Source organism: Chroicocephalus ridibundus, chromosome 1 (assembly GCF_963924245.1).
Source record: "Chroicocephalus ridibundus chromosome 1, bChrRid1.1, whole genome shotgun sequence".
In the NCBI taxonomy this organism is placed as follows: Eukaryota; Metazoa; Chordata; class Aves; order Charadriiformes; family Laridae; genus Chroicocephalus; species Chroicocephalus ridibundus.
In genome coordinates, this window is record NC_086284.1 from 131,588,610 (window position 1) to 131,610,982 (window position 22,373).

The window sequence follows — 22,373 nt, forward strand, 5'->3', positions numbered from 1 at the left end:
TGAGGAATGTCACTCTTCCATGTCTTCCACCTTATTTTTTCCACTCACTCGTTTCATTAATAGCCCACCCTGCTGCAAATACCCTCCCAAGCCATCTCTCAATGTCCCTCTGAGGGAAGCCTTGGAGATTTCACCATGCGAAAATATGTTTCAGATCCTGTTATAGGTGATTAAGAGCAGAATGCCACACAAGCTATTAAATTAACATGACATCAAATTAAAGAGTGGCACTTGACTGTGCTTTAAGAAACAGATCTCATTAGCTGTGCCACTGAGGAACGCTGTACCTCTCTACCCACAAGGAATTTCCACCTTCCACAAAGCAACTGACTGTTCTTAAGGGAGTCATTTAGTTTACACACGAGTACAACGTATTTCCTATAGGCTTGCCCCACGAATATGCCACAGATCCTCCATTTCCCTGTCACATATGTGGAGACAAGATGTAAATTACTCTGAAGGGTTGGAGTTAACATTTTGTATTACAGTGTGAGCTTAATATTTTGTCAGTTGGAGGTGGGTTTATCAGCCTTTCATTCAAAACTCCTTCCTTACTTAAAGAGAAAAATTCTCTTTCACCAAGATTGTCTGGTGCTTAAGGTCTTCATCAGTCTAATCCTGGCTTTACCAACATCACTGTAAAAAGATTCATGTGAAGGTGCAGATGGTAATGGTTAATGTGCTGAGGGAAGGAATTGCATTGCATGTGATAGAAAAAGAAAAAGAAGATTGAAATTATGAAGGGTGAAAAAAAAAGTGACAGAAATACTATCAGCAGTTGCCTCTGCTGAAGTGCTGCAAGTGCGGCTGAGATTTTTTTATCCTGGAGGTTGCACCTGAACTTCAGTTTCCATCTAAGCACTAAACATAGCTACCATATGCAACCTGAAACTGAACATCAGAGTTCAGCCTATGGTAAAACAAATCCTTGATCCTAGGCATGTGTGCATGGCAATGCATTGGATTCATTACTTTCTGATTATTTGAAAATTTGGAACCCAAAAGCATAAATTAAGGGTGCATCTGGAATTATCTGCTAACATGGTTTTAAATTATCTTGAAGAGCAATTCAAGAGAGAAAAAAGTGATAAAGGCTTTAGATTATTAGATCAATATATCACCCACTTCGAAACCTGTTATACCTCTCTGATAATATTAATTACAATCAAATATAAATGTTAAATATCAAATATAAGCTAATATAATACAAGCCAGAGACAAATCTCATTCAACCAGCCTGTTCTCAAGCACTTCAGCCACCTGTAAGAAAACGGGGAGCAGGTTCTGTCAGACATCTTAAAAGCCTGTCTACCTTTTAGTTCTTGTTGTTCTTCACACTGCCTTTGCAGCAGAGCCTGAAAATGTTGCGTTATCTCTGCAGAAGCCAGCTGAGTATCTACAGCGTCTATTTACTCACAGTGGAGCTTACATAAGATGGAGACTACATATTCAAACGGCAGTGTTTTAAAAACATCAGTTTTCCAATCAATTTGGTTTGTTATACATTTATACTCTTTTTCTTTCCCTTTCCAAGCTAGTATGATTTGGGGAATTCCTTTGTAATTAAAATCTTTCCTCTGTCCTGGATGTTTTTGCAGCACTGGTTACCAGGAGAAATGTCATTTCTTTACTGTGTTTTTTTCCCAGTAGCAATGGGATTTTCTACTTTTGTGCTATAGCAAAAAAAAAAGAAAAAACAACCCAAAACCACACTCTTATGAGCCTCTGGTTCAGCACAATTCCTCCTTCTCCTGAGACGCTTACAGTCCTGGGCTTTGCTTATGCTGGAAAAATGGCCTGTATTAGGAAATCTGTGTCCCCCACAATGCCAAAGGAAAGGGCCCTGAGAGCATCATCCCCCTGCCTGGAGGTCTGGCACCCTGGTTCACTGCCAACCTAGAGAGAGCGCAGCTGAGGGCTGCCCCCCTTCTCTCTGGTGGCCTTAGATGCAGGGCTGTGGTGACACCTCAGCAAGGCCTGACCTCCACCTTCCCATGGGAGCTGCATTTAGGCTGAGGCTCCAGTGCTTGGCCCCACCTGAGCTATGGCTACAACCGTGTGACAGCCATGCCTGTCTCCCATCAATCCGGACCTGTCGACCAACTTGCTGGCCAGACCTCAGACTCACCTCATTGCTGTGGACTTGCTTGCTGACCACAGGGCTGTGCCCGTCCCTAATTGCTGTCACCAGACCTGATTGGCTAACTTATGTTCCTGGCTTGACCTCACACCTATCCCATTGCCATGGACCTGTCTGGTGATCTGGTCTCCTGGTCGACCAGAGCTGCCATCTCCAGGCCTGCCCTACTGGCCTTGCTCAGGTCCTGTGGGATGGGGCCCTGGCCAGTGAGGTCCTTGCTCTGCTTGTGGTGTTATGGCACTCAGCTCCCTGTTCCTTAGGGAGCAGCTGGCCCTCCTTGTCCCCTGATGCCAGAGTATGGCGTCAGGTGTCTTCTATGTGTCTGTATGGAGTCTGTATGGAGTATGGCATCTTGTATGTGCCACACACAAGAATGGTCCCATGGTCTGTCTGGATCAGCAGCTTGTCTCTTACAGGGGCTAGTTCTTTCTTCCAAAATACATGCTGCCATCCAAGAATAAGATCCAGGTGGACGTGAAAAGGGAAAACAGGCTACTCATCTTTATCAAAGGGGCTGAGTGAAGAATTATAAATCAGCCAACGTCCATTTGTTATCTGGAAAGGTAATGAAACAAGCTGTTCGGCAATCAGTGTGCAAGCGACTAAATAACAATAAAGTGATGAGAAACAGGCAGTGTGCATTTGTCCGGAACAAATCATGTCAAAGTAACCTAATTTATTTGTTTGCCGAGATAACCGACTTAGTAGGTGCTGAAAGGAATAGATGAAACATATTTTGACTTCAGTAGGGCTTTTGACATTGCCTTGAACACCACTCTCATAAAGGCAAATAGGACTCAGGTGGAATTAACAGGAGAGAGGGGTGTGATTGAAAAGCAATTCCCAAACTGTAGCAGGGGATATTTTCCTGTCAATAGGAAGGTATATCAAATTAAGACATCTGATCTCTCTGCTGGGATTGATTATTTTAATTAGTGACTGACTTTAATGGTGGAACTGACCTTTGACTTCAAATTTCTGCAAATAACACCGAGTTGGGCAGTACCACACTTTGGAGGCAAAGGTTTGAACAAAGGTTTAACATTGCTAAATGACAGAAAGAGAAAAACGACATGAAATCCAATAAACATAAGCACAAAGTATTACACTTTGTGTAAAAGAAAACTTGAATTCTCAAATTCAAAATGAGGAAAAAATGTGTAGTCTTGGGTAGCATACCAAAGCATACTATCACTCAGGGCAAGTAGTTTAAGAAACCCATAATTCTGCACTGGAAAGTGTGAACTGTATGGAGAGCCACTTTGTCATAAGGACAACACAACTAGGGAGGGACAATGCCCTGACACCACACTGATCTTCCGATTTCAAATACGCATGGCACCAAATGACACAAAAATTATTTGCAGCTTCCAGAGCTACTTTGGTTTGCAGAACACCAGCCTTGTGCAGTCTGTCACATTGAGCAACGTGGCATGGCCTGGACATGCTTTTGCTTTGTCTTACCTCCTGCTGTTCCCTGAAGCTTCTCCTGTCTGGGAGAAGATGTAGTCCCCAGTTTCAGCCCTCAGGCTGCCGGCCCTGACAGAGGGACCTGTGGGTCTGCAGAGGGCAGTGTGTGAGAAGGGAGCTGTAGGGTTCAGGAGCCATGGTCTCTACAGAGTGAGGAGGGGAAACCACAAGTCTCCCAGTGCCACCACTGCTTCATACCACATGTCCCAGTAAGAGGCAAGACAGTCACAAGAGCTCAGAGGTGGCATCGCACAGGTGTCCTGGTCTGCACAGCATACTCCAGGCTGAAAGGCAAACACTTCACGTTGCAACATCCATCTTCCAGCAGATCTCAAATGTTGGGTTTTTTGCCCTTAATGCTGCTACCTGGGACTCTGACAAAAGGCAGGGTGACTGGAATGGCAGCCTGCTTCAAGGTGAACACAGAAATCACTGACAATTGTTTTGTTTTTTTCTCTTGGCAGAGATCACACAAAGGCCCGAAGATCAAAATGACAGCATAACGCACACTGACTCATTTTGCTGAGCTTTGCAACTTTTCCTCCAAAGATGACGAGTGACCCCCAGGAAATCTCTCAAGTCTTGAAAACAAAACCCACAACTTGGAAAGCTTCTGTGGCCGGAGTCACCGCTGTTGGAGACTGCAGGCTGGCTTTGTAAAACTGTGGCTCCTACAAGTTCATCCTCAGTCTGAAGAACGTTTCTGATTGCTTTCTAGTAACGCTCTGTCTTCTCTGACTGAAAAGTGCCTCCCTTCACCATGGGATCTGATGTATTTCCCAGATGTGTTTTCAACAGAAGAATATAGAAGGTGTAAGCCATGAGGAAGAGTCCCCTGACACTTTCACAGCCCAGCAGTATTGTTCTCATCTTGCTGAAAAGGTTAAGAGTATTGTTTGTAGCAGTTTCATGAACAACTCAAAGCATACGAGATGCACCAAGCCAGCTTGAATTAACAAAATGACTTTTTTTTTGTTGCAGCCTTTCACACCTTTGGTCTGAACCAAAAGATGAGGGCATTTATCCCAAAATTACAAGCAGCCAAAGATAAAGGTTGGGGAAGGCCCTCTGTGAGATGTGTTGCAGGTACTAGCCGCCGCTCCAGCAAGATGGCAGAGTGGGGCGAGGATGCTGCTGACTCGGTGGGCAGGGGGTGTTGAAGCCCTGTGGATGCCATCCCCATGTGCCCGACTAAGCCGGTGTGCCCCATAGCTCACAGCACAGCTCCCCGAGGCGAAAAGCTGACAACCGACTGCTAGAGGCTATCAGAGCAGACAACCGTCTGCCAGACCAGCTCAGGATTTGGGGCTGGGCACAGGGAGGAGACCCTCCTCCCCGGGGCCGGCCGGCCTCTCTTCCCCTCCCCTCCGGCCGGCGGAGCGTCCTTCCCCGGGGAAAGTTGCTCAGCGCCCCCCGATCGAGGGGCGGGGGGTGTCCGGGGCTGCTTCCCCACCTCCGCCTGTGCGTGTCGTCGAGCTATTTATTTAAATTGCAAATAAAGCGCGTCGGCGTCTGCCCTGCCGGGGAGAGACAGTCCAGGTGCCGCACCGGGCAGCCGGTCGGCCGGCAGGCGTGAGGCTGCCTCAACGGGCCGGTAGCGGCTGGGACGAGCCCATGGCCGGGGGGGCCGCCCCGGTGTCCGGGGCTCTGCTCTGCGCCCTGCTCTGGGTGGTGGCGGAGGCGGCGGGGGACGGCCCCGGGGGCAGCCCCGCGCCCGGCGCCTTCGGCCGCGTCTACCGGGGAGCCGTGAACATCAGCGCGGAGCGGGTCTACGCCTTCGCCTACAGCAGCGAGCCCGGGCAGGTAGGAGCGTCCGCCGGAGCGCCGGTTTCTCCGCGGCGGGGAAATGTACTGTGCTCCCCTCGCCCTCCTTCCCTCCGCCGGTGCGGGCGCGGGGGGCGCCGGCGCCGCTGCGGCTCCGACGCTGTGCGGGAGCGGGCCAGGCTCTCTCTGCGCGCCCGCGGTCCTACCCGCATCCTCCGGCCGCCGCGGGGGCCGGGAACCGTGCTGCACCTGCGGGCTCCCCTCGCCCTCCCATGGGCTTCCCTGGCACAGCCAGGGCACCCCGGGGCTACGGAGCGAGAGGGTGCCGCTGTCCCAGAGGTCACGGGGTGGGCAGGCGGTTTGGTGCACCCCTCGGACGGGGGTTTGGCACCTAGCGCCTTTAGCAGCAGAATGGGTTTGAAGTGTAGAAGGATATTATGAGAATAATAGTACTACCAAAAAAAAAAGGGGGGGGGGGAGAGGGGGAAGTGTTGCACTTAATGAGCCTTTTTTAAACACCGTTTTTCACACTTGAGCACTTCGGTAGAATCAGGGTGCTCTCCCCTGGGAGCTCGGGAGGTGAGACAGGGCAGCGCAGTTGAGGTGTGATGTGAGAGGGCTGCGGGGCAGCACTGCTAAAGCTATGGCTGCTTGCGATGGGGAAGGAAGCCGGTCATTTATTTATGCCTAGCCTATTGCGGGTTTTCCCCCTCCCCACTTTTTAATGTCGTGTTTATCTCAATAGCTAAGTGGTACCTTGGAAACTCTGCCCCCGTTGTTTGGATTGAGTGTTAATCGCTGGGTAAGATGTTCTGATGTCCCAAAGGATGGTAAACCAGGCAAATGAATCTTCCCTCCTGTCCTCAGTTGCACAGGACAAGAGAAAATGGAAAACACTGCTTTTCCCACACTGTATTTCTAATGCTTCAATGTAGAGGGAGTTGGTAGAGAGCATGACAAAAGGGTGGGGGGAAGCAGGGGAAGGTGGTGTTAATCATCCCTTGCTTTGCTTTACTCTGAAATTCCAAAAGATACAGACCTTTAAAGACTGGTCTTTCTTCTCTTAATGCGTGTTACTATGTAATAAAATGTACCTGGTATTTATGGGACAGGAGTTGTGTGTCAATGGCTATGATGTAACTGAGCCCAGCATTACTTAACTGTTGGGTGTCACCACTGAACCCAGGAGGTCAAAAGCACACTTTGGGCATGAGCTTCCTTGTAGAAGCTGGTGGTGAAGGAGTTAGCTTCTTCAGGTGTTACAGGTATTGAGTATTATGATTAGGGCCTGTTGGTAGATCAAATGTTGTCAGGGGCTAGTTAGCAGAGACAGCATGGGTACTGACTTCAGTTAAAATGAATCTAGTTCCTTCAATTTAATGTGTTCTTTGATGCTGTGTGTTTTGCCGGACATCTTCCACAAAGAAGTTTTCTCTCCTGGAAGAACTAGTGTGATAGCACTATCACACTAGATAGCACTATCACACTAGATATCACACTAGATAGAGTGGGAGGAGGCAGGGAGGGAGTACAGGGCTGCTTGGTGGTGTTTGCAGGTATTTAAATGCATCTTCTGCTTGATGGCTACTTTTGGACCATTCCCATGTCTGTGAAGAGCCATAGTCCAGGCCAATGCTGCATTTAAGTGGAAACTTTAGTGGAATAATCTCCATGTTCCTGTATGCTGGAACGTGAAATCTCTGCAGAGATACTGAGCTGGTAAAGAGGATATCTAAGATCGGAAACTTCAGGTTTGAGGCTTAATATTTCTTTAATGCAGAACTCTCCAAGCACTGCCATGAACGTGCTTAAAGAGGGCTATGCAACCAGCTCCTGCTATGAAAACTGATTTGGAAGAGAAAAACCACTTAAAGATGGACTGTCCTAGGAGGCTTTCTGGTGAGGGATGCCCAGAGCAAGTTCTGAGGATAGAGAAGGTCCTAGAGAAGGGAAGGCTCCAGGGAGACCTTATTGTGGCCTTTCAATATACAAAGGGGGCTTATAAGAAAGATGAAGAGAAGCTTTTTACAATGGTCTGTAGTGACAGGACAAGGGGCAACAGTTTTGAACTGAAAGAGGGTAGATTTGGGTTGGACATAAGGAAGAAATTCTTTTATAATGAGCATGGTGAAACACTGGAACAGGTTGCCCAGAGGAGCTGTGGATGCCCCATCATTGGGAATGTTCAAAGTCAGATTGGACAGGGCTTTGAGCAACCTGATCTAGTGAAGATGAACCCCTGCCCATGGCAGGGGGTCTGGACTAGATGATCCCTTCCAACTCAAGCCATTCTATGATTCCTCACTGGGAAGCCCTATAGATGCTATTTCTGAGCTGAACCAGCAGAAGCCTACAAGAAGGTGTCTGGCCTAATTGGGATAATTGGTTGCAGGTGTGTGAAGTCCCTTCCCCAGCTGCAGCCCTGAACTGATGAGAGGCAAACATGTCTGTGTCTCCTCTTGCCAGCCTGGTCAGAGACAGAGGTGGATCTGTTCTGGTGGTCCTGCATCTCCCTGTTGATGAGGATCACTCAAGGTTTAGAAGCTTGGTAGTAGAAATCTTGACTTTAATCTGAGACCATGCCTTGGGAGCAGGTTTTTCTTGTGCAAGAGCTGTGAAGATACTTAGGGGCATGCTGTCCTCTGGGTAGTTTGTTAGATCTTCTGAAGGAAGGCAAGTCCTGGAAAAACTCAGTGTGTTAATCATTGCCTTTCACTGCAGTCTTTAGCCTCGAACTCTTAGTGAGTGGTGCATCAGCCCGTGTTTGCCAGTTGCCTGCCACTTGCAAGCTCTCTGTTCTTCCTGGTCTTTTCAGTCTCCTCCTGTCTGTGCTGATGGCAGGTCAGCCAGAAGCCTCTGATACCTTGAGGCAGATACCACATGGACCATTAACCTTAGTTATAGGAAATTTAATTGAATAAAAAGAGCATTTTCCATGTGGAAGGGCTGCAGTGTGTGAGTTTAATTGTTTTCCCTCTGAAGCAAAGACAGGTCTGGAGTGGTCTGGCTCTGAAACAGCGATTTGTTTTCCTGATGCTGCAAATTCTGCTGTTTTCCTGCTCTCTGCTGCCCTCTCTCATGAGGGCAGGCCTACAAAGCAAGGGACAAATTGGAGCCAGAGGCAAGGCGTGAGAGCTGATTTGTGACCCATCAGTCCTCTGTAAAGACTGTGGTTGCTCATACGCTGTGGCTGCCACAGCACATCTGAAAACGCAGCTGAATAGAGCAACACTTGAATGATAGGTAAGAGAAAGGAGGGAACAAGACCCGTTACTCCTGTTTGGTGCTTTGGAGGCTCCGCGCTTCCTGAGAAGTGTTGCGCTTGCCTGGTCTCAGAAGATGTTCTTCATCCACATAATCTCGTTTACTCCCTTGGATACAGGTACGCATGCATGAGGGAAGGGAAAAAGCAAGTCCTATGAGATTGCTCACAAGCAGATGTATATACAAGGTGAAGAAAGTACAACTCAGGGCTCTGGAGCAGAGCTGCTTTGAGACAGGCAAGTCGCTTCCCTTCTGTGCAGCTCCTGGATGTGTAAAATGATAATAAGGGTACTTATATGCTGACTAAGTCACCTAGCTGAAACTCTTATGCATGTGCACATTGCCAGATCTCTTCTCTGCCTGTGTGTAGAGTGAGAAAACCCCTTCTATGTACTGTGCAGAAATACTTCACCTTGTATCTTGAGGCAGGAGATCTGTCAGGCCATTCGGTACTTGGCAACTAGGATTTAGGTCTTAATTCCTGAAGTGGAGCTGTAAAAGTAAAGTTGTGCTGAGGAGAAGAACAGCCACCTCTCCTGCAAGGGGCTTGTAGAGTTGGCTTGTGACAGAGGGACGTGTCAAACTCCTTCCTTACAGTGGAATGTCTTCATTTGGTATGGGGTCATCTTATTGCTTTTCTAGTTCCCTTTTCCTCCTCCTAGCTGCACTTTGAAACTTTCCTCTCTGCACAAGCTGTTTAATGTTTAACTGTGAGTGTAAAAAATACAATATTAAAACCAGCTGTTGTGCCTGTCACTATGCACCTATGCTCTAATATACACATCTGCCTTCGCTGTTAGAAATCTGGTGAACAATCAGTTGAGCAAACAGGATTACCTTATTTTAGGATCACTTAACCTGGAGACATCCAGGATGGGGAAAAAAAAGAGCACACTCATGAACATCTCCAATTCCACATATTCAACATGTCCCTGCTTGGGAGGGAGAAAGGAAGGACAACTGATTTGCTGGAGCTGCTTTTGTTGTATGTTCCTACCCAGAAAACTGAACAAGAGTTGCGAAATATTTTCCACTGGACTTACTGTTGACTGGAGAACACTTGATGTGACAAATGGAGAGAACCTGCTTAGTTCCATGATGGCAATAATACAAGGGCTTCCAAAAAGAAAAAAATGTGCGTGTGGGAGTACTAAGGGAATTCAGAATGAGTGACTCTTTTTCACTGCTGCAAGCTCTGGCAGTTGCCAATGGTTAATTTACTGAACACACAAATGCCACTAACATTGTTATTGGGGATATTTCCGGTACAAAGTCCTGAGTGGTGCAGGAGTACATCATGAGGAAGACGACTGTTGGAGACCACAAAAGTTCTTCTTCCTAATCAGAGCTCAGGCCAGCTGAATGCATGATTTGGAAGTTACATGGGCTTATCTTTAGAAAACCAAGTATGTCTCAGGGGAACAAGTTTTCAGCTTTCCATTTGTAGGCAAAGCTGCTGCAATCCAGACACAGCTCTTGGACATTCATGTAATGCATTTTGGTTATGATGAGCCCAAAGGCTGAGCAGTGGGTGCACCTATATGATGAGCTCAAAAGCTGAGCAGTGGGCTGCAACTATTTTAGGAGAAAGAGTGGGTGGTATTCTCCTCCTCCTCCTCCCTTGCCAGGACTAGGAACAGAGCCCCAATCTCAGTTCCCATATGGCCCAGCCTTACTGTAAGCTGTGATTGGCAGTAGATTGAGCTGTGGCTTTCCTCTTGAGCAGTTGTGCCGTGTGAGGATGTGTAGCCTTGGAGTGACTGTTCCCTATGTGGACTGTATCTGAGGGGTGATGAGTTTAAAAAAAAAAAAAAAAAAAAAAAAAAAAATTACCCTTAGTGAATTGGTGAGAGAGACTGTGTGCCACCATAGAGGCTTGCTAACATCATTACCCTTTCTTCTTTCATGACTGCAGTTGGGAAAAAGTTGACTGACCTAAGGGAAGAGTGGAATCAACACTAGCAAGAAGAACAGAAGTCTTTCAATTAGATGCCTTAAACTTTGTGACCCTCTAGTAGAGACCAAGCGTCTTTTCCAGCTCAAAGAGCGTGATGCATTTGGGTTCCTCTGTCCCTTAGTGAATGGGCCTCTTAGGTGTGGATGGCACTTGCTTTGCTCTAGGCAAGGAGCCAGAACTGGAATTCACCCATTCCTCTGGGATTGTGTGATGAGTCACTTGCTCAGACTAAAGCCATCTGTCGTAGCTGCAGGGAAACTACACAAGGCAACCTGGTTTAATAAGTGACAGTGATCAAATCTGTGTTTACTGTTCTCTGCTGCTTCACGTGCAAATGTAGGTCCCACTCCAGCAGCACACCTGTCTATTGGCTTCTTGGCTTATTTTGAGCTTCATGCATACAAGTCTTTAGGCTGGAACCTAACTACCTCAAGTATTCCCTTGCCCTCCTGTATGTCTTCTCCATAATGTCAGTCTTGGCTCCAGCCCAAATTTCAGCCCACAGCTATACCATGCACGCAGTAAATCTTTAGTCTCCTGTTTGGAGTTGGCCGAACCTGAGCTATAATGGGGGAACAGGTTAGGTTCTGTCTTCCTTAATGCTGAGTGGAAGCCCACCATATTAGCCACAAAGATGCAGGTAAAAAACAAATAAATTGAGGAGACTACAAATGTTTGAACAGGAAGATCTCCTAAGGTCAGTAGAGCTCCTGTTATTGCAGGATCACTGGGGCCTGAACACTGTTGCTTTTTGGTTGCTGGCTCTAGTCTGTTCACCACAGGACACTGGAAGGGCCTCAGTACACCATTTCTGGAGCCTAATATTAAATTCCTTATAAGGCAGAAATGTAGGCACAATGTCAAATCAAGAAAAATCAAAGCAAGTAATAGTATATGATATCTGAAGCCCAGCAAGGTTCAACAGAATCCTTTTGAAATAACTTTTGTATGTATAATTTATCTTTTTTAAAGAAAAAAACCCCAACCCCAGGAGATGACAGTGTAGGCAATGTAGAGCACACAGCACTTGGAATGCTCTTGCTGCTTCTCAGTGGGGTCTCTTGGCCATTCCTCACCCTGCCCAGAGTCATGCTGAAAGCTCTTGTTTACAGGAGAAAGCAAAAGTAAACAGAGAGAAATGATGTGGGGAATATGCTGAAAACACAAGCTTGACTGTCGTTCTCTGCAGCAGAAAATACAGTCTTGAAAGCTTTGATTCTGACAAAAATAGGATATCTGAAGACAAGAAGGCCAACAGCATCCTGGCCTGTATCAGGAACAGTGTGGTGAGTAGGACTAGGGAAGTGATAGTCCCCCTATACTCGGCACCGGTGAGGCTTCACCTCGAGTACTTTGTCCAGTTTTGGGCCCCACACCACAAAAAAGACGTTGAGACGCTGGAGTGGGTCCAGAGAAGGGCAATGAAGGTGGTGAGGGGTCTGGAGAATAAGTCTTATGAGGAGCAACTGAGGGAACTGGGGTTGTTTAGCCTGGAGAAAAGGAGGCTGAGGGGGAGGCTTTATCACTCTATACAACTACTTGAAAGTAGGTTGTAGAGAGGTGGGGGTCGATTTCTTCTCCCAAGGAACAGGTGACAGGACAAGAGGAAATGGCCTCAAGTTGCAACAGGGGAGGTTTAGACTGGATATTAGGAAAAATGTTTGCACTGAAAGAGTTATTAAGTATTGGAACAGGCTGCCCAGGGAAGTGGTTGAGGCACCATCCCTGGAGGTATTTAAAAGACAGGTAGAGATAGTGCTTAGAGATATAGTTTAGTGATGGTGTTTGGCAGAGTTAGGTTGATGGTTGGACTAGATAGTCTGAAAGGTCCCTTCCAACCTAGGCAATTCTATGATTCTACGAAAGAATGGTATGGTATGTGGCGTTGCTTTGAGCTGGGGATGGGATCATGTGTCCACCTGAGATCCCTTCAAACTTAAATTATTCTTTGGCTTTCTGTGATTTTGTTCTTTGTGGATTTCCCTCCCTAGGGGGGCAAAAGAGAGTACATCTTGAAGCAGGCCATTGGTTTGCAGGCTTCAGGAAAAAAGCCTGAGAGGTCTGCTCTGGTTTCTTACAGGGTGGCCCACAGACCTTCAGATGGTTACATCAGCGCTGGCAAGAATTTTATTTTGATTTCTAATGTGTAAGCTAATACTGTCAAGCCCGATCACTTGTCATTGAAATAAAGCATCTCCTTTGAATTTGGATGTCGTTCTAAATCTTAAAATGACTCTCTTCTTGTTGGCTGTGCTGCTGTTTAAAATCAAAGCCGATCAGGTTTTGTTGTTCCCCCTGCCACCACATCCCCACCCCCCAACATGTTTAGGTTAAAAAAGAAAAAATGTTCTGAATAAGAGTAACTTTGTCAAAATGTCTCTCCTCAGTTTGAAATCTTTCCAAGAACAGCACAGCAATTTATAATACAAACATTTACATTGTAAGTGGAGGCTGAGATGTCCTTAAATAACTTGTGCAAAAGTTGTTGGGTAGGAAGGTATGCTTTTCCTATACAGACCTCATCTACTCTTTCAGGGGATATTTAGGGAATGAAAGTGCAGTCTGTAAAAGCTGTATTGCAAGGGTGTGCCATCTGCTCGGCTTGAGAATATAGTTTAGTGCGTTTGCATAAACAAACATTATTTCCTGCTGTGTATACTTAGAGGAACACAGAGGATTTCAGAAACAGCCTTCCTTACTTTCTTTATGCTGATGTTTTTCTTTGGGCATAGAAATAGCTACTTCAGTGTGGTTTAAAACAGATGAACAATGCTTTGGGGAAAAAAAAAGATAATAAGAAAACACGTGGGATACATAATTCAATCCACATCTGAAGTGTCACTGAGATGAAGAACTTGGGAGCCAACAAAGAACCAGATATTTGTGTTGTGACAGCAATCCCTGGAGTTACTGCTGTGAGCTTGGGGCGGCAGCAAATTTGGAAATGTTATAAACCCTCTTGTTTCAAGGGTTGCCCTAGCCCAGAGTTCCAGCTGCTGTGGGTTAGAAAGATGCTATTTATTAGTGAGTAGTTTGTTCCTTAACTGGCTAGTTAAAAAAATATTATTTCTTTGTTTATTTTTACTGTCTTCCTGAAGTCTGAGGGTGGTCTGAAACAGGTACCCATTTCATCTAGCATGGCAACTCCCTTTTGTTTGTGGCTGTCCTGGAGACTCCCTAGTGACATTGGTTAGACGACAAAATTTCAAAAAAGGAAAAAGATAAATATTAACATGCTTTGTATTTGTCTTCTATTTATGCTGCACAGATACTGTTGCAAACAAGTGAACTCATGGGAATGACCATGGCAGACTGTAAGTCCACACAGCATATTTGTATGGAGTGGAACTTTTAAATGAAAAATACTAATCCTGGAACAATTACATTAATGTGACTGCGACTGCGCTTGACATACACAGAGTCTGTTGCTGAGTTATGCTGCTTTGGAAATTTAATACTCCTGGCAGAAATGCTGGAAGAAAACTGTGGGCCAAGGCTATTTGACAGATTGCTTTTGGCAATTAAAACTTATTGACGTTGGGGCACAAAGTCAGACAGAGAAAGGCTGAAAGGGAATGCTCCTCTGAGCTCTGCTTTTTTTGTGGTCCCACAGGAGTGGTGCTCATATCTCATAGGAGGGAAGGAAAGTAGTTCTGTAATGCCTGTCACTGTCTCATAACTGTTTTCCTTCAGGGTCTCAGCTTCCCCCTGCTGTGTTGTCAGTGGGAAGAGCAGCCGAATTTGGTGCTGGCAGGTATGTGCTTTATTCACTGCCTCAATTGCTCTAGCCCATCCAACTGAATCCTACTTCACTTAATTTCAGGGTTTATATAAAAATGAAGCACCTCTTTCTTGTGCAACAGCAGACAGCAGCAATTCAGTGGCTTTTGTAGATGTATCCTGTTCTGAGACCTTCCATTATAACTAGCAGCCTGTGTGTTTGCTTGCCGGATATGTTCCCTGCCCACTGGCTTGGCTTGGTGCCTTGTTAGGCCCACAACCAAGTGCTGTCACAACGTGGACTGATAAACCGCAACAGTCTTGCAAGGAGCAGCTTGCATGTGGGTGCGGCAGAGAACGTGGCAAAGCCCTGGTGTGATTCGAAGGTTTTGCTTAGCATGAGATGGTGGAAAGGAATCCACAGTAATGCTCTTGAAAACCTTTGCTTGCAGCTGAAATTGTTGTTGCAACCTCCTGCCTGCCTTTAAATTCACATCCCTACAGTCTTAAACTGTGTAATCTCTGTGGGAAATGCAGACTTAATAATCAGTCCAAGGACTCTTTCATGTCAACAAGAGCCTGGTTTATTTTGCGTAATGTTTGCAGCCATGTTGCCCCTGTTCAGCTGTGTGAATTTGTGACTGGCTCCTTCTGCCTGTTCCCGTCTAGAGAGTGGAATTCAGATGCACTTTTTTATTTCTTTCCTCTTTTTTTCTTTTTTTCTTTATCCCCCTGTCTCCAGGGTGGTGACAGAACTGAAGTACAAATATTTGTCTTTCCTGGTCTAACACATTTTTATATAGTGCTGAGAGCTCTCTCTTTATTCAGCTGTCTAACTGCTCTGTCCACCTTGAAATACAGAAAAAAGCTCAAGGTCAGTCATCTGAGAAACAAAACTGGCATGAGCTTGGTTGGTGAATAGAGATGCACATGGCAGAGGTGTTGGAATGGAAAGGAATGGGAGGAGCAGAAGTCTCTAAAGCAGTCCTGACCCTGCCTCAGCTTTGCAGTGCGGAAGGCAGCAGTGTGGTTGTTGCTGACAAACAGTGCAGGATCTGGCTGTCAAAGGGAGTATTTGGTACACAAGGTTGTTTCCAACAACCAGCCTGGACTGTTCCACCTCAAACCTAACCGCAGGTATCCGTGTGAAGCAAGGATTTCAGCTTGGAACATACAGGTGAAATCTAGCACTGTGTTATAGTACCAGTGTAGGCAGCCTTCTTATGTGTGTATAAGGAAGGGGAAGGGAGAGGTGCAACTTGTTTTCTGCAGTGCTGGAAACAGTCTGCTTCCAAGTGAAATACCTCAGCAGTGGTGGCATTGCAGGAGTGTCAGCAGCCTGGTTGACTCTCTTACTGCCCGGGCAAAACTTCCTTCTCATCTCACCAAGGCTGAGTGGGGGTGGATGATGAGGAGGCTCATAGTCTTCTGCTCTTGTGTGTGTGATTATTATTATTTTAAATGAAAACTGTGCTTTTTAGCTAGAGTCCCTCTTGTCTCTACATGTGACATAGGTAGGACCTTATTTCTGTGTTTGGAGGGAGGATTGTATGTGATGGGAGCAGTGGTTCTGTAGCAGGGAGGGTGTGTATGTCGTCTATATCAAGGCAACGGAATCTAGAAGCAAAACATGAATTAAAAGTTTAAGGTAGGTTAATTGTAACATAGCCTGAAAAAGCACAAACATCAGTTCATAGGTGCTATATTGTTATCCTGTCCCTTATGCTTCTGACAGACAGTTCACCCTGCCAGGCAAAATGGCTTCCTCCAAGACACTAATTAGGGCTCCTTCCACTCTGTAGCACAAAATCAGAGTGTGATTGACAGCAAATGAGAGAAACCCTGCTTGCAGTAAATGTTAATCCTTTCTCTGCTCTCCCAAGCTTCCTTATAGTTGCACGTAGGTGCTGCTGAACTTTGTTGCTCTGATATCCCCAAGCTTATTTGCAAGTGGTGGGGAGGGTCTGAAGGGACCATTAGTTGGGAACTCCTTGCACAGGTTTGACCCACCAGCAAATCCCACCTGTTTTATTGCTGTGTTTTGGAGGAATGAATAGCTATTATGTCAGGCAGAGGCCCACCATACATTGTGCTGCTGGGAGCTGCTGCTATATTTCTGAGACTTGTGAGTGGAGAATGGAGCTGCATCCTTGGGGTGGGATCTGGCCCTTCCACTGGAGGTGCAGGATCTGCCCACAAGAGGCCCTGTGTTGCTGTGGTGACAGCCGCAGGGTAAATAACTAGATGGGCTGGAATCTCAGTTGCCATCTGTCCAACTTCTTAATCACTGTTTTTTTTTTCCCTTGGATTTTATTATAAAGTTTTTGGTGGAGTTAGGTAGTGTGGTGCTCATGGTTGCTCTTCCTACATCTGCACATAGCGCAGATCAGAGGTATTCACTGCAAGTGAATTGTTAATATATTGAGGTAAAATAAAAAGTACACTGGAGTCTTCTTAATGAGCTGCTCTGTAAATGTGGATTCTGATGTTCCTCTCTGAAACACCTATTTTTGAGTGTGGCTTGGGAAGCAGCTTTGCCTGTGGAGAGTGCAGAGAGAAAGGTGAGAGGAATGAAAGGTGTGTAATGGAATCACACCTGTGAGCCCATACTTATTGCAGAGGTGGTCCTGCCTCGATGCAGCTGGATGTTGCTCCATATTGTCAGACCTAAGAGAACTCAAGGCACTTGAATATGGGCTTTTATGGGAACATGGCAAAGGAGCTCTAACCAGCTGTTACAGGGAGCAAACACAGAGCACTGAACACAAGGAAGGTGGAGAGAAACGATGTATGGTGGTAATATAGAATACGCTGCTTCTTATGTGTGTAAGAAATTAGAGTAAGTGCTTAGATTTCAAGGAATATTGAATCTTGAGAATCTTGCTTCCATCCTCCTGGTAATCATGTTTCTTATACTAGTATAACACTAGCAATATTATAAGATAACAGAAATAGCAGCAAAGCTGACTAATTGTTGTGGATGGTGAATGCTAAGCTTAGTTTTGTGGAGAGGGGGAAACCAAATGAGAGGTCTAACTGCTGGATAACAGCAGAGGGAAGGGACCTTCTCTCCCTCTCGGGCTTTTCTCCATCACAGCGTTAATCGCTAAAGCTCATGTTTCCCAGCCCTTGCCCTTCTCTGGGATAGATGGGAAAAAGTTTTTGTTTTGTTTTACTTTTACTATGAGGTTGGTCAAACACTATAACAGGTTGTCCCGAGAGGTTCTGGAGTCTCCACCCATGGAGATATCCAAAACCTGACTCAGCAACGGGTTCTAGGTGACCCTGCTTGAGCAGTGGGTTTGGACTAGATGATCTCCAGAGGTCCCTTCCAATCTCAACCATTCTGGGATTCTGTGATTTATAGCAATGTCCTTTTGAGAGGTCCTTTATGATTGAGCTTTATACCATGGTAGGCACTAAACATGTAAGTAGCCCGCGCCTTCACCTTTGTGGTGAAGAGGTGCCACAGGGGCAGTGATTAAACCTTTCTTGTTGTAGGGTGTGGGCTGCAGGATTTGCCTCTTGGCCTAGATGCAGAGCAGAAATCCTAGTCCTGAATGTTTGCTCTGTGGCAGCTGTTGCCCAGGGAAATGCTGCAGCTCTTCTCTGGCATAAGGGTGCAAGAGGCACAGGTAAGCCATGCACTTAGTATCCTGCAAGACTCATTTTGCACAAGCTTTGGTCATCAGTATCAAAGATTAGGCTAGACAGAGGTGTCATCTTGGGGAGGTCAGTTCCACTAATTTTATAATAACCTTGGGATCAGTAATTCATGTAATTGCATGAACAAAATGACTTCGAGGTCTGTCTGCAAAGACTGAAGCTTTGAGGACCACTGGGGTTTTAAAAACAGGCTAAGGTCTCCAGGTGAGATATCAGCAGAGCATTAAAGAGAAGACAAAGATGCTTCAGTGCTGCCCAGAAGAGACGCTACAGATCTGTCATTTGGAGAGCAGAAATGTTGTTGGGCAACTGCTAGAAGAGTCAGAGGGATGTTGCTTGGAGGTGGGGAAAGGGGACTGCACCTCAAGTACTGCAAATGAGGCAGCCTCTTGGCCATTCAGTACTGCAGCAGGAGGGTGACAGAGCTGTGTGCTGTGTGCTGCGAGCTGCAAGCCCTGGCCCTCTTAACCCGGTGTTTGTGAGGGTCATGCAGTAGAAACTGTACAGGGAGCAGACCTCAGGCTTTGAATGTCTCAGTCACTCTTTGCCCTCAGTTGAGCTCCAAACCTGATGCTTGAGGCCCTCTGCCTCTTTTTGCACACTTGAGCCTCAGCATCTGTAAAATGGAGATGGTTGCTGCTGTGGGCATATAGCATTTCATTGCAAAATCAAGAGGTCTTTCAGTAGTTGTACATTAACTATATGGGGGCAGCTAAAACACACAAGAATCTTTGGTTACCTGGGCAGGCTCTGCAGGCACCTGAAGTGGCAGTTGTCACAGCAGCGGGTCTGCCTGAAAATAGGTGATCAGTCCGTAACAGAATGAATTAATCTTAGCATTGTTTATTATTAGTCACGGAAACATCTAATAGCCTTGAATTCATAACCGCCCCCTCCCCTCCTAGCTTCTTTCCTTAAAGAAAACTTGACTGCTCTTAGGCTAGTAGAGCATCTAATCAGGAAGAGCCTTGAGATATCAAAAAAAGATATGCTCAGTGCTTTCACCTATAGGCTAAGGATAGAGAAGGAAGTATCAGTGTTGACAGCAAAGAGGAGGCAATTTGTAACCCTGTGCACATAAGGGTAGTAGCTCTTGCTCAGGGACATTGCAGCCACCCGGTGTGAGGAGCAGCAGGAGCTCAAACTGGGATGTGGAGTAGCAACAGAAGGCCTGTGCTGAGTAGGGCCTTGACTGTGTCCAGCTTGCAAAGTTTTTCAGCTGCATTATTGCCCCTGCAGCTATGGTCTTCATTATCCTTCCTTTTGCAGGAAATGAAAATGCTAAATCTTCTGGCTAGATTCAGCAATTAACGTTAAGGCTAGCAGGAGGGTGTCAGGGTGAAAATGTGTGTGAATGGAGCACCAATGAGTCACTGTATGAGTTTAACTGTTGGGCTTGTCCAGGAAGTTCTTACAGAGGTGGCTTTGTCTTGTAAAAGAAGGGAGGAGAGTTTTGCTCTACAGAGTTGCCTTGGGCAGTCACAAAGCTGCAAAGCTTTCACACCTGGAGTTCTATGTCTCCACACTACAAGAAATGTATGGGTTTAGTGGAGCGAGTCCAGTGCAGGGTCATAAAGATGATTAAGAGATTGGAGCACATTTAATATGAGAAGAGGCTGAGAGAGCTGGGACTGTTGAGCCTGGAGCAGAGAAGGCTCATAGAATGGTTTGGGTTGGAAAGGGACTGTAAAGATGATCTAGTTCCAACCCCCCTGCCATGGCAGGGATCTCATCAATGTGTATTTCTCAGGGGAGTGTATATGTGTATAAATGCGTGGTGGGAGTGAATGAAGAGGAGGCAGCCAGGTTCTTCTCAGTGATGCCCAGTGACAGGACAAGAGGCAACGGGCGCAAACTGAAACACAAGAAATTTCATCTGACCACAGGAAAAGAGTCTCTGTTTTTTTGGTTGGGTTTTTTTGTTTGTCTTTTTTCTACCCTTCTCTGAGGGCAGTCAAAAACTGAAACGTGTTACCTGAGAGGTTCTGGAGTCTGTCTGTGGAGATATTGAGAACCAGATGACCTTGCTTGAGCAGGGGGCTTGGACTAGGTGATCTCGAGAGATTGCTTCCAACCACAACAATTTTGTGACTCTGAAAACAAACCTATTTCTGGGCTTTCCAGAATGGGAGATGAAGAAATATATATGGCACAACGAAAGTAAGAGCTATGTTCTGTAGAAAATGCAGTCGGACAAATTCAGATGCTGTGTGAGGAGAAGGCTGTTGGGCAGTGACTCCTCACTTACAGTTGTAGTTTGTCTTCTTTCTGCCCAAGTGCTTTTTTCCGTTCTGATGGTCCTGCATGAGTTCTTCCACGCTGCTGCATAAAATAGGACTCAATGTGGTATAAATTTCACCAGTGTGAAGCAGGCTGTCTTCAGAAAGAGTCTTGGAGGAGCCACCAAATCTGAAGACACAGAAATGAATCTTCCATTATCAAATGGTCATTTTTTTTGTCAGCAAAGATTTGAAAAGATTTCAGCCTTTACGTGCTCCTTAAAAACATCATCCATGGGGAAGGAGCAGAGATGCCAAGAAGTAAATGAACAGGGGGTGTCAAGTGGACCTAGGAAATGTAACAGGCCTGTAAACTGCGGGTGGAGGGTTTATTCTCCTCATGGAGATGAATCAATACTTGGATCTCTGAAGATCTTGCTTGCCATCACTGTCACTTATTGGATTAGCTGAAATAAATGTGGCGTGCCAGATGATCGCCAAAACCCTGAGAGCATATCAAATTGGGTGGGTAGGAATTCAAACAGTGCTGAAGTTGGAAGTATCATTTGCTGCCTTCCTTCCAGAGCGATTCCAGTTTCTTACATGTAACAAAGATGTGTCTTGGTCCTGCTTTTGCTCTGCTCATCCCTGCCTCTGTAGCAAGCTGAGATAGAATATACGTGCATGTGTGAGTTTTCAGGGGTGTGGGTTCTCTTAGGCTACCATCTACTGAGGCCACCTCGGTGACTCAGATTATTTGTCCCACCTGATACTGCAGTTTTCAGTTTCCTGAAGCATCTTCTAGTGCTGTTTTAGAAGGCAATAGCACATCTCAAATGACCCTTTGGCAGGGGTCTTGCAAAGTTCCCTTAGTGGTAAGGATGCAATGACAAACCTCAATACCTTGCAAACTTCGTTGTGGAGAAAAATCCTTCCCTTTTGAAGAGGACCCACAGAACTCTGACTTGTCTGGTGAATATTAAGAAAGCATTTCCTTGCATCATAGGTAGAAGTGTTCAGGGATGTGGTCTTGGCATGGTATTCATATCAAAGTCTAGGCGCTCCACAAATTGGCCCAACAGACACTTAAGATTTCATAAAATGTCTAGCAAGGGTCTCAGACTATGAAATACTGGTATTAAAAATAGTTCTTCAGCCTTGTGTTGGCAGTGTAGTGCTTGTCTGCTTATGAAAGAGTATTTGATTACACAGCCATGGCTCTTCAAATAATACGCTATAGAATGCAGGTAGTGTGTATTCTTACCTGTGTAAGCCAAAAGGCATGAGAAAGTAGTAAAGCTGGAAAACACACTGCGCCACTGGAGGTAAATGACTTGCTGAGTATGCACTGTAACGCAATAGTGGGAAAAGCTGGGATTTCTAAGAGGTTTAAGGTTAAATCGTAGAATTATTCTTACTGTATCTTAATAGATATCAAAAGCTGTACTTTTTTGTGACAGAAACATATAGTGCTCTCCTGTGTCTTATAGGATACCTCAGAGCAGGGTCTTTCTGTCTGACTTTTTCTAAACAGCCTGTGAATTTCTGTTTGTGTTTTTCCTCTTATAATCAATATTGAAAATACTTACTTTGCTGAAAAGGAAGATCTAAGGTGGGAAGAGGCATCGTTATCACTTGTATTCAACTTTAACTTCTGTGTCCAAAGCCTGGGCAAACTATAAAAGTAGTACTTTTTTTTTTTTAATGCCACTCAGCATTAGTGTATACTTCAAACATCCATTACATTTCTTAAATTGAGAATTCAGAAGAAGCAGAAATGCAACTTTCTGAGTCTTCCAATGAATACAAATGAATCGTACTCATTTAAAGTAAACCTGACTATCTGCAACATATGCATAACCCATGTAGTTTCTGTATTCATGAAGTCAGCGCAGAAGAGAATTTCCCAATGTCCATCTTGCGTTTATGGGTAGTTGAGGATACATAACTCAGTAGTACATTTGCTGTGAGTCTGATGTGAGCTCCCTGTTGCACTGTGCTGATGCACCCAGCTCTGGGGGGTTCACAGGCTGATGTCCAAACAGAGATGGTGTACACCACTTCACCTGTGGAGGCGGGCTTGCTTTAACAGTTTCATAGGCAAAATTCTGCTGGACGTGTAGCTGGAATGCGTCCTTTCTGCAATGACAGTTGATTTCCCCACGGGGGGAGA

At 45.7% G+C, this 22,373-nt stretch overlaps 1 protein-coding gene across 2 annotated transcripts in view; it reads left to right on the top strand.

Annotated features, from left to right (window-relative positions):
• Window positions 1-4,972: 4,972 nt before the first annotated feature.
• The window catches only part of SIDT1 (SID1 transmembrane family member 1), a 49,258-nt gene continuing 31,857 nt past the window's right edge, over window positions 4,973-22,373 (top strand). The window contains exon 1 of one of the 2 annotated variants that reach the window (XM_063352645.1): window positions 4,973-5,413. In XM_063352645.1, coding sequence (XP_063208715.1) covers window positions 5,225-5,413 — 189 coding nt within the window. In that variant the 5' untranslated portion in view covers window positions 4,973-5,224. The remainder of the gene's footprint in view (window positions 5,414-22,373) is intronic. The other variant, XM_063352636.1, reaches the window with a different exon arrangement.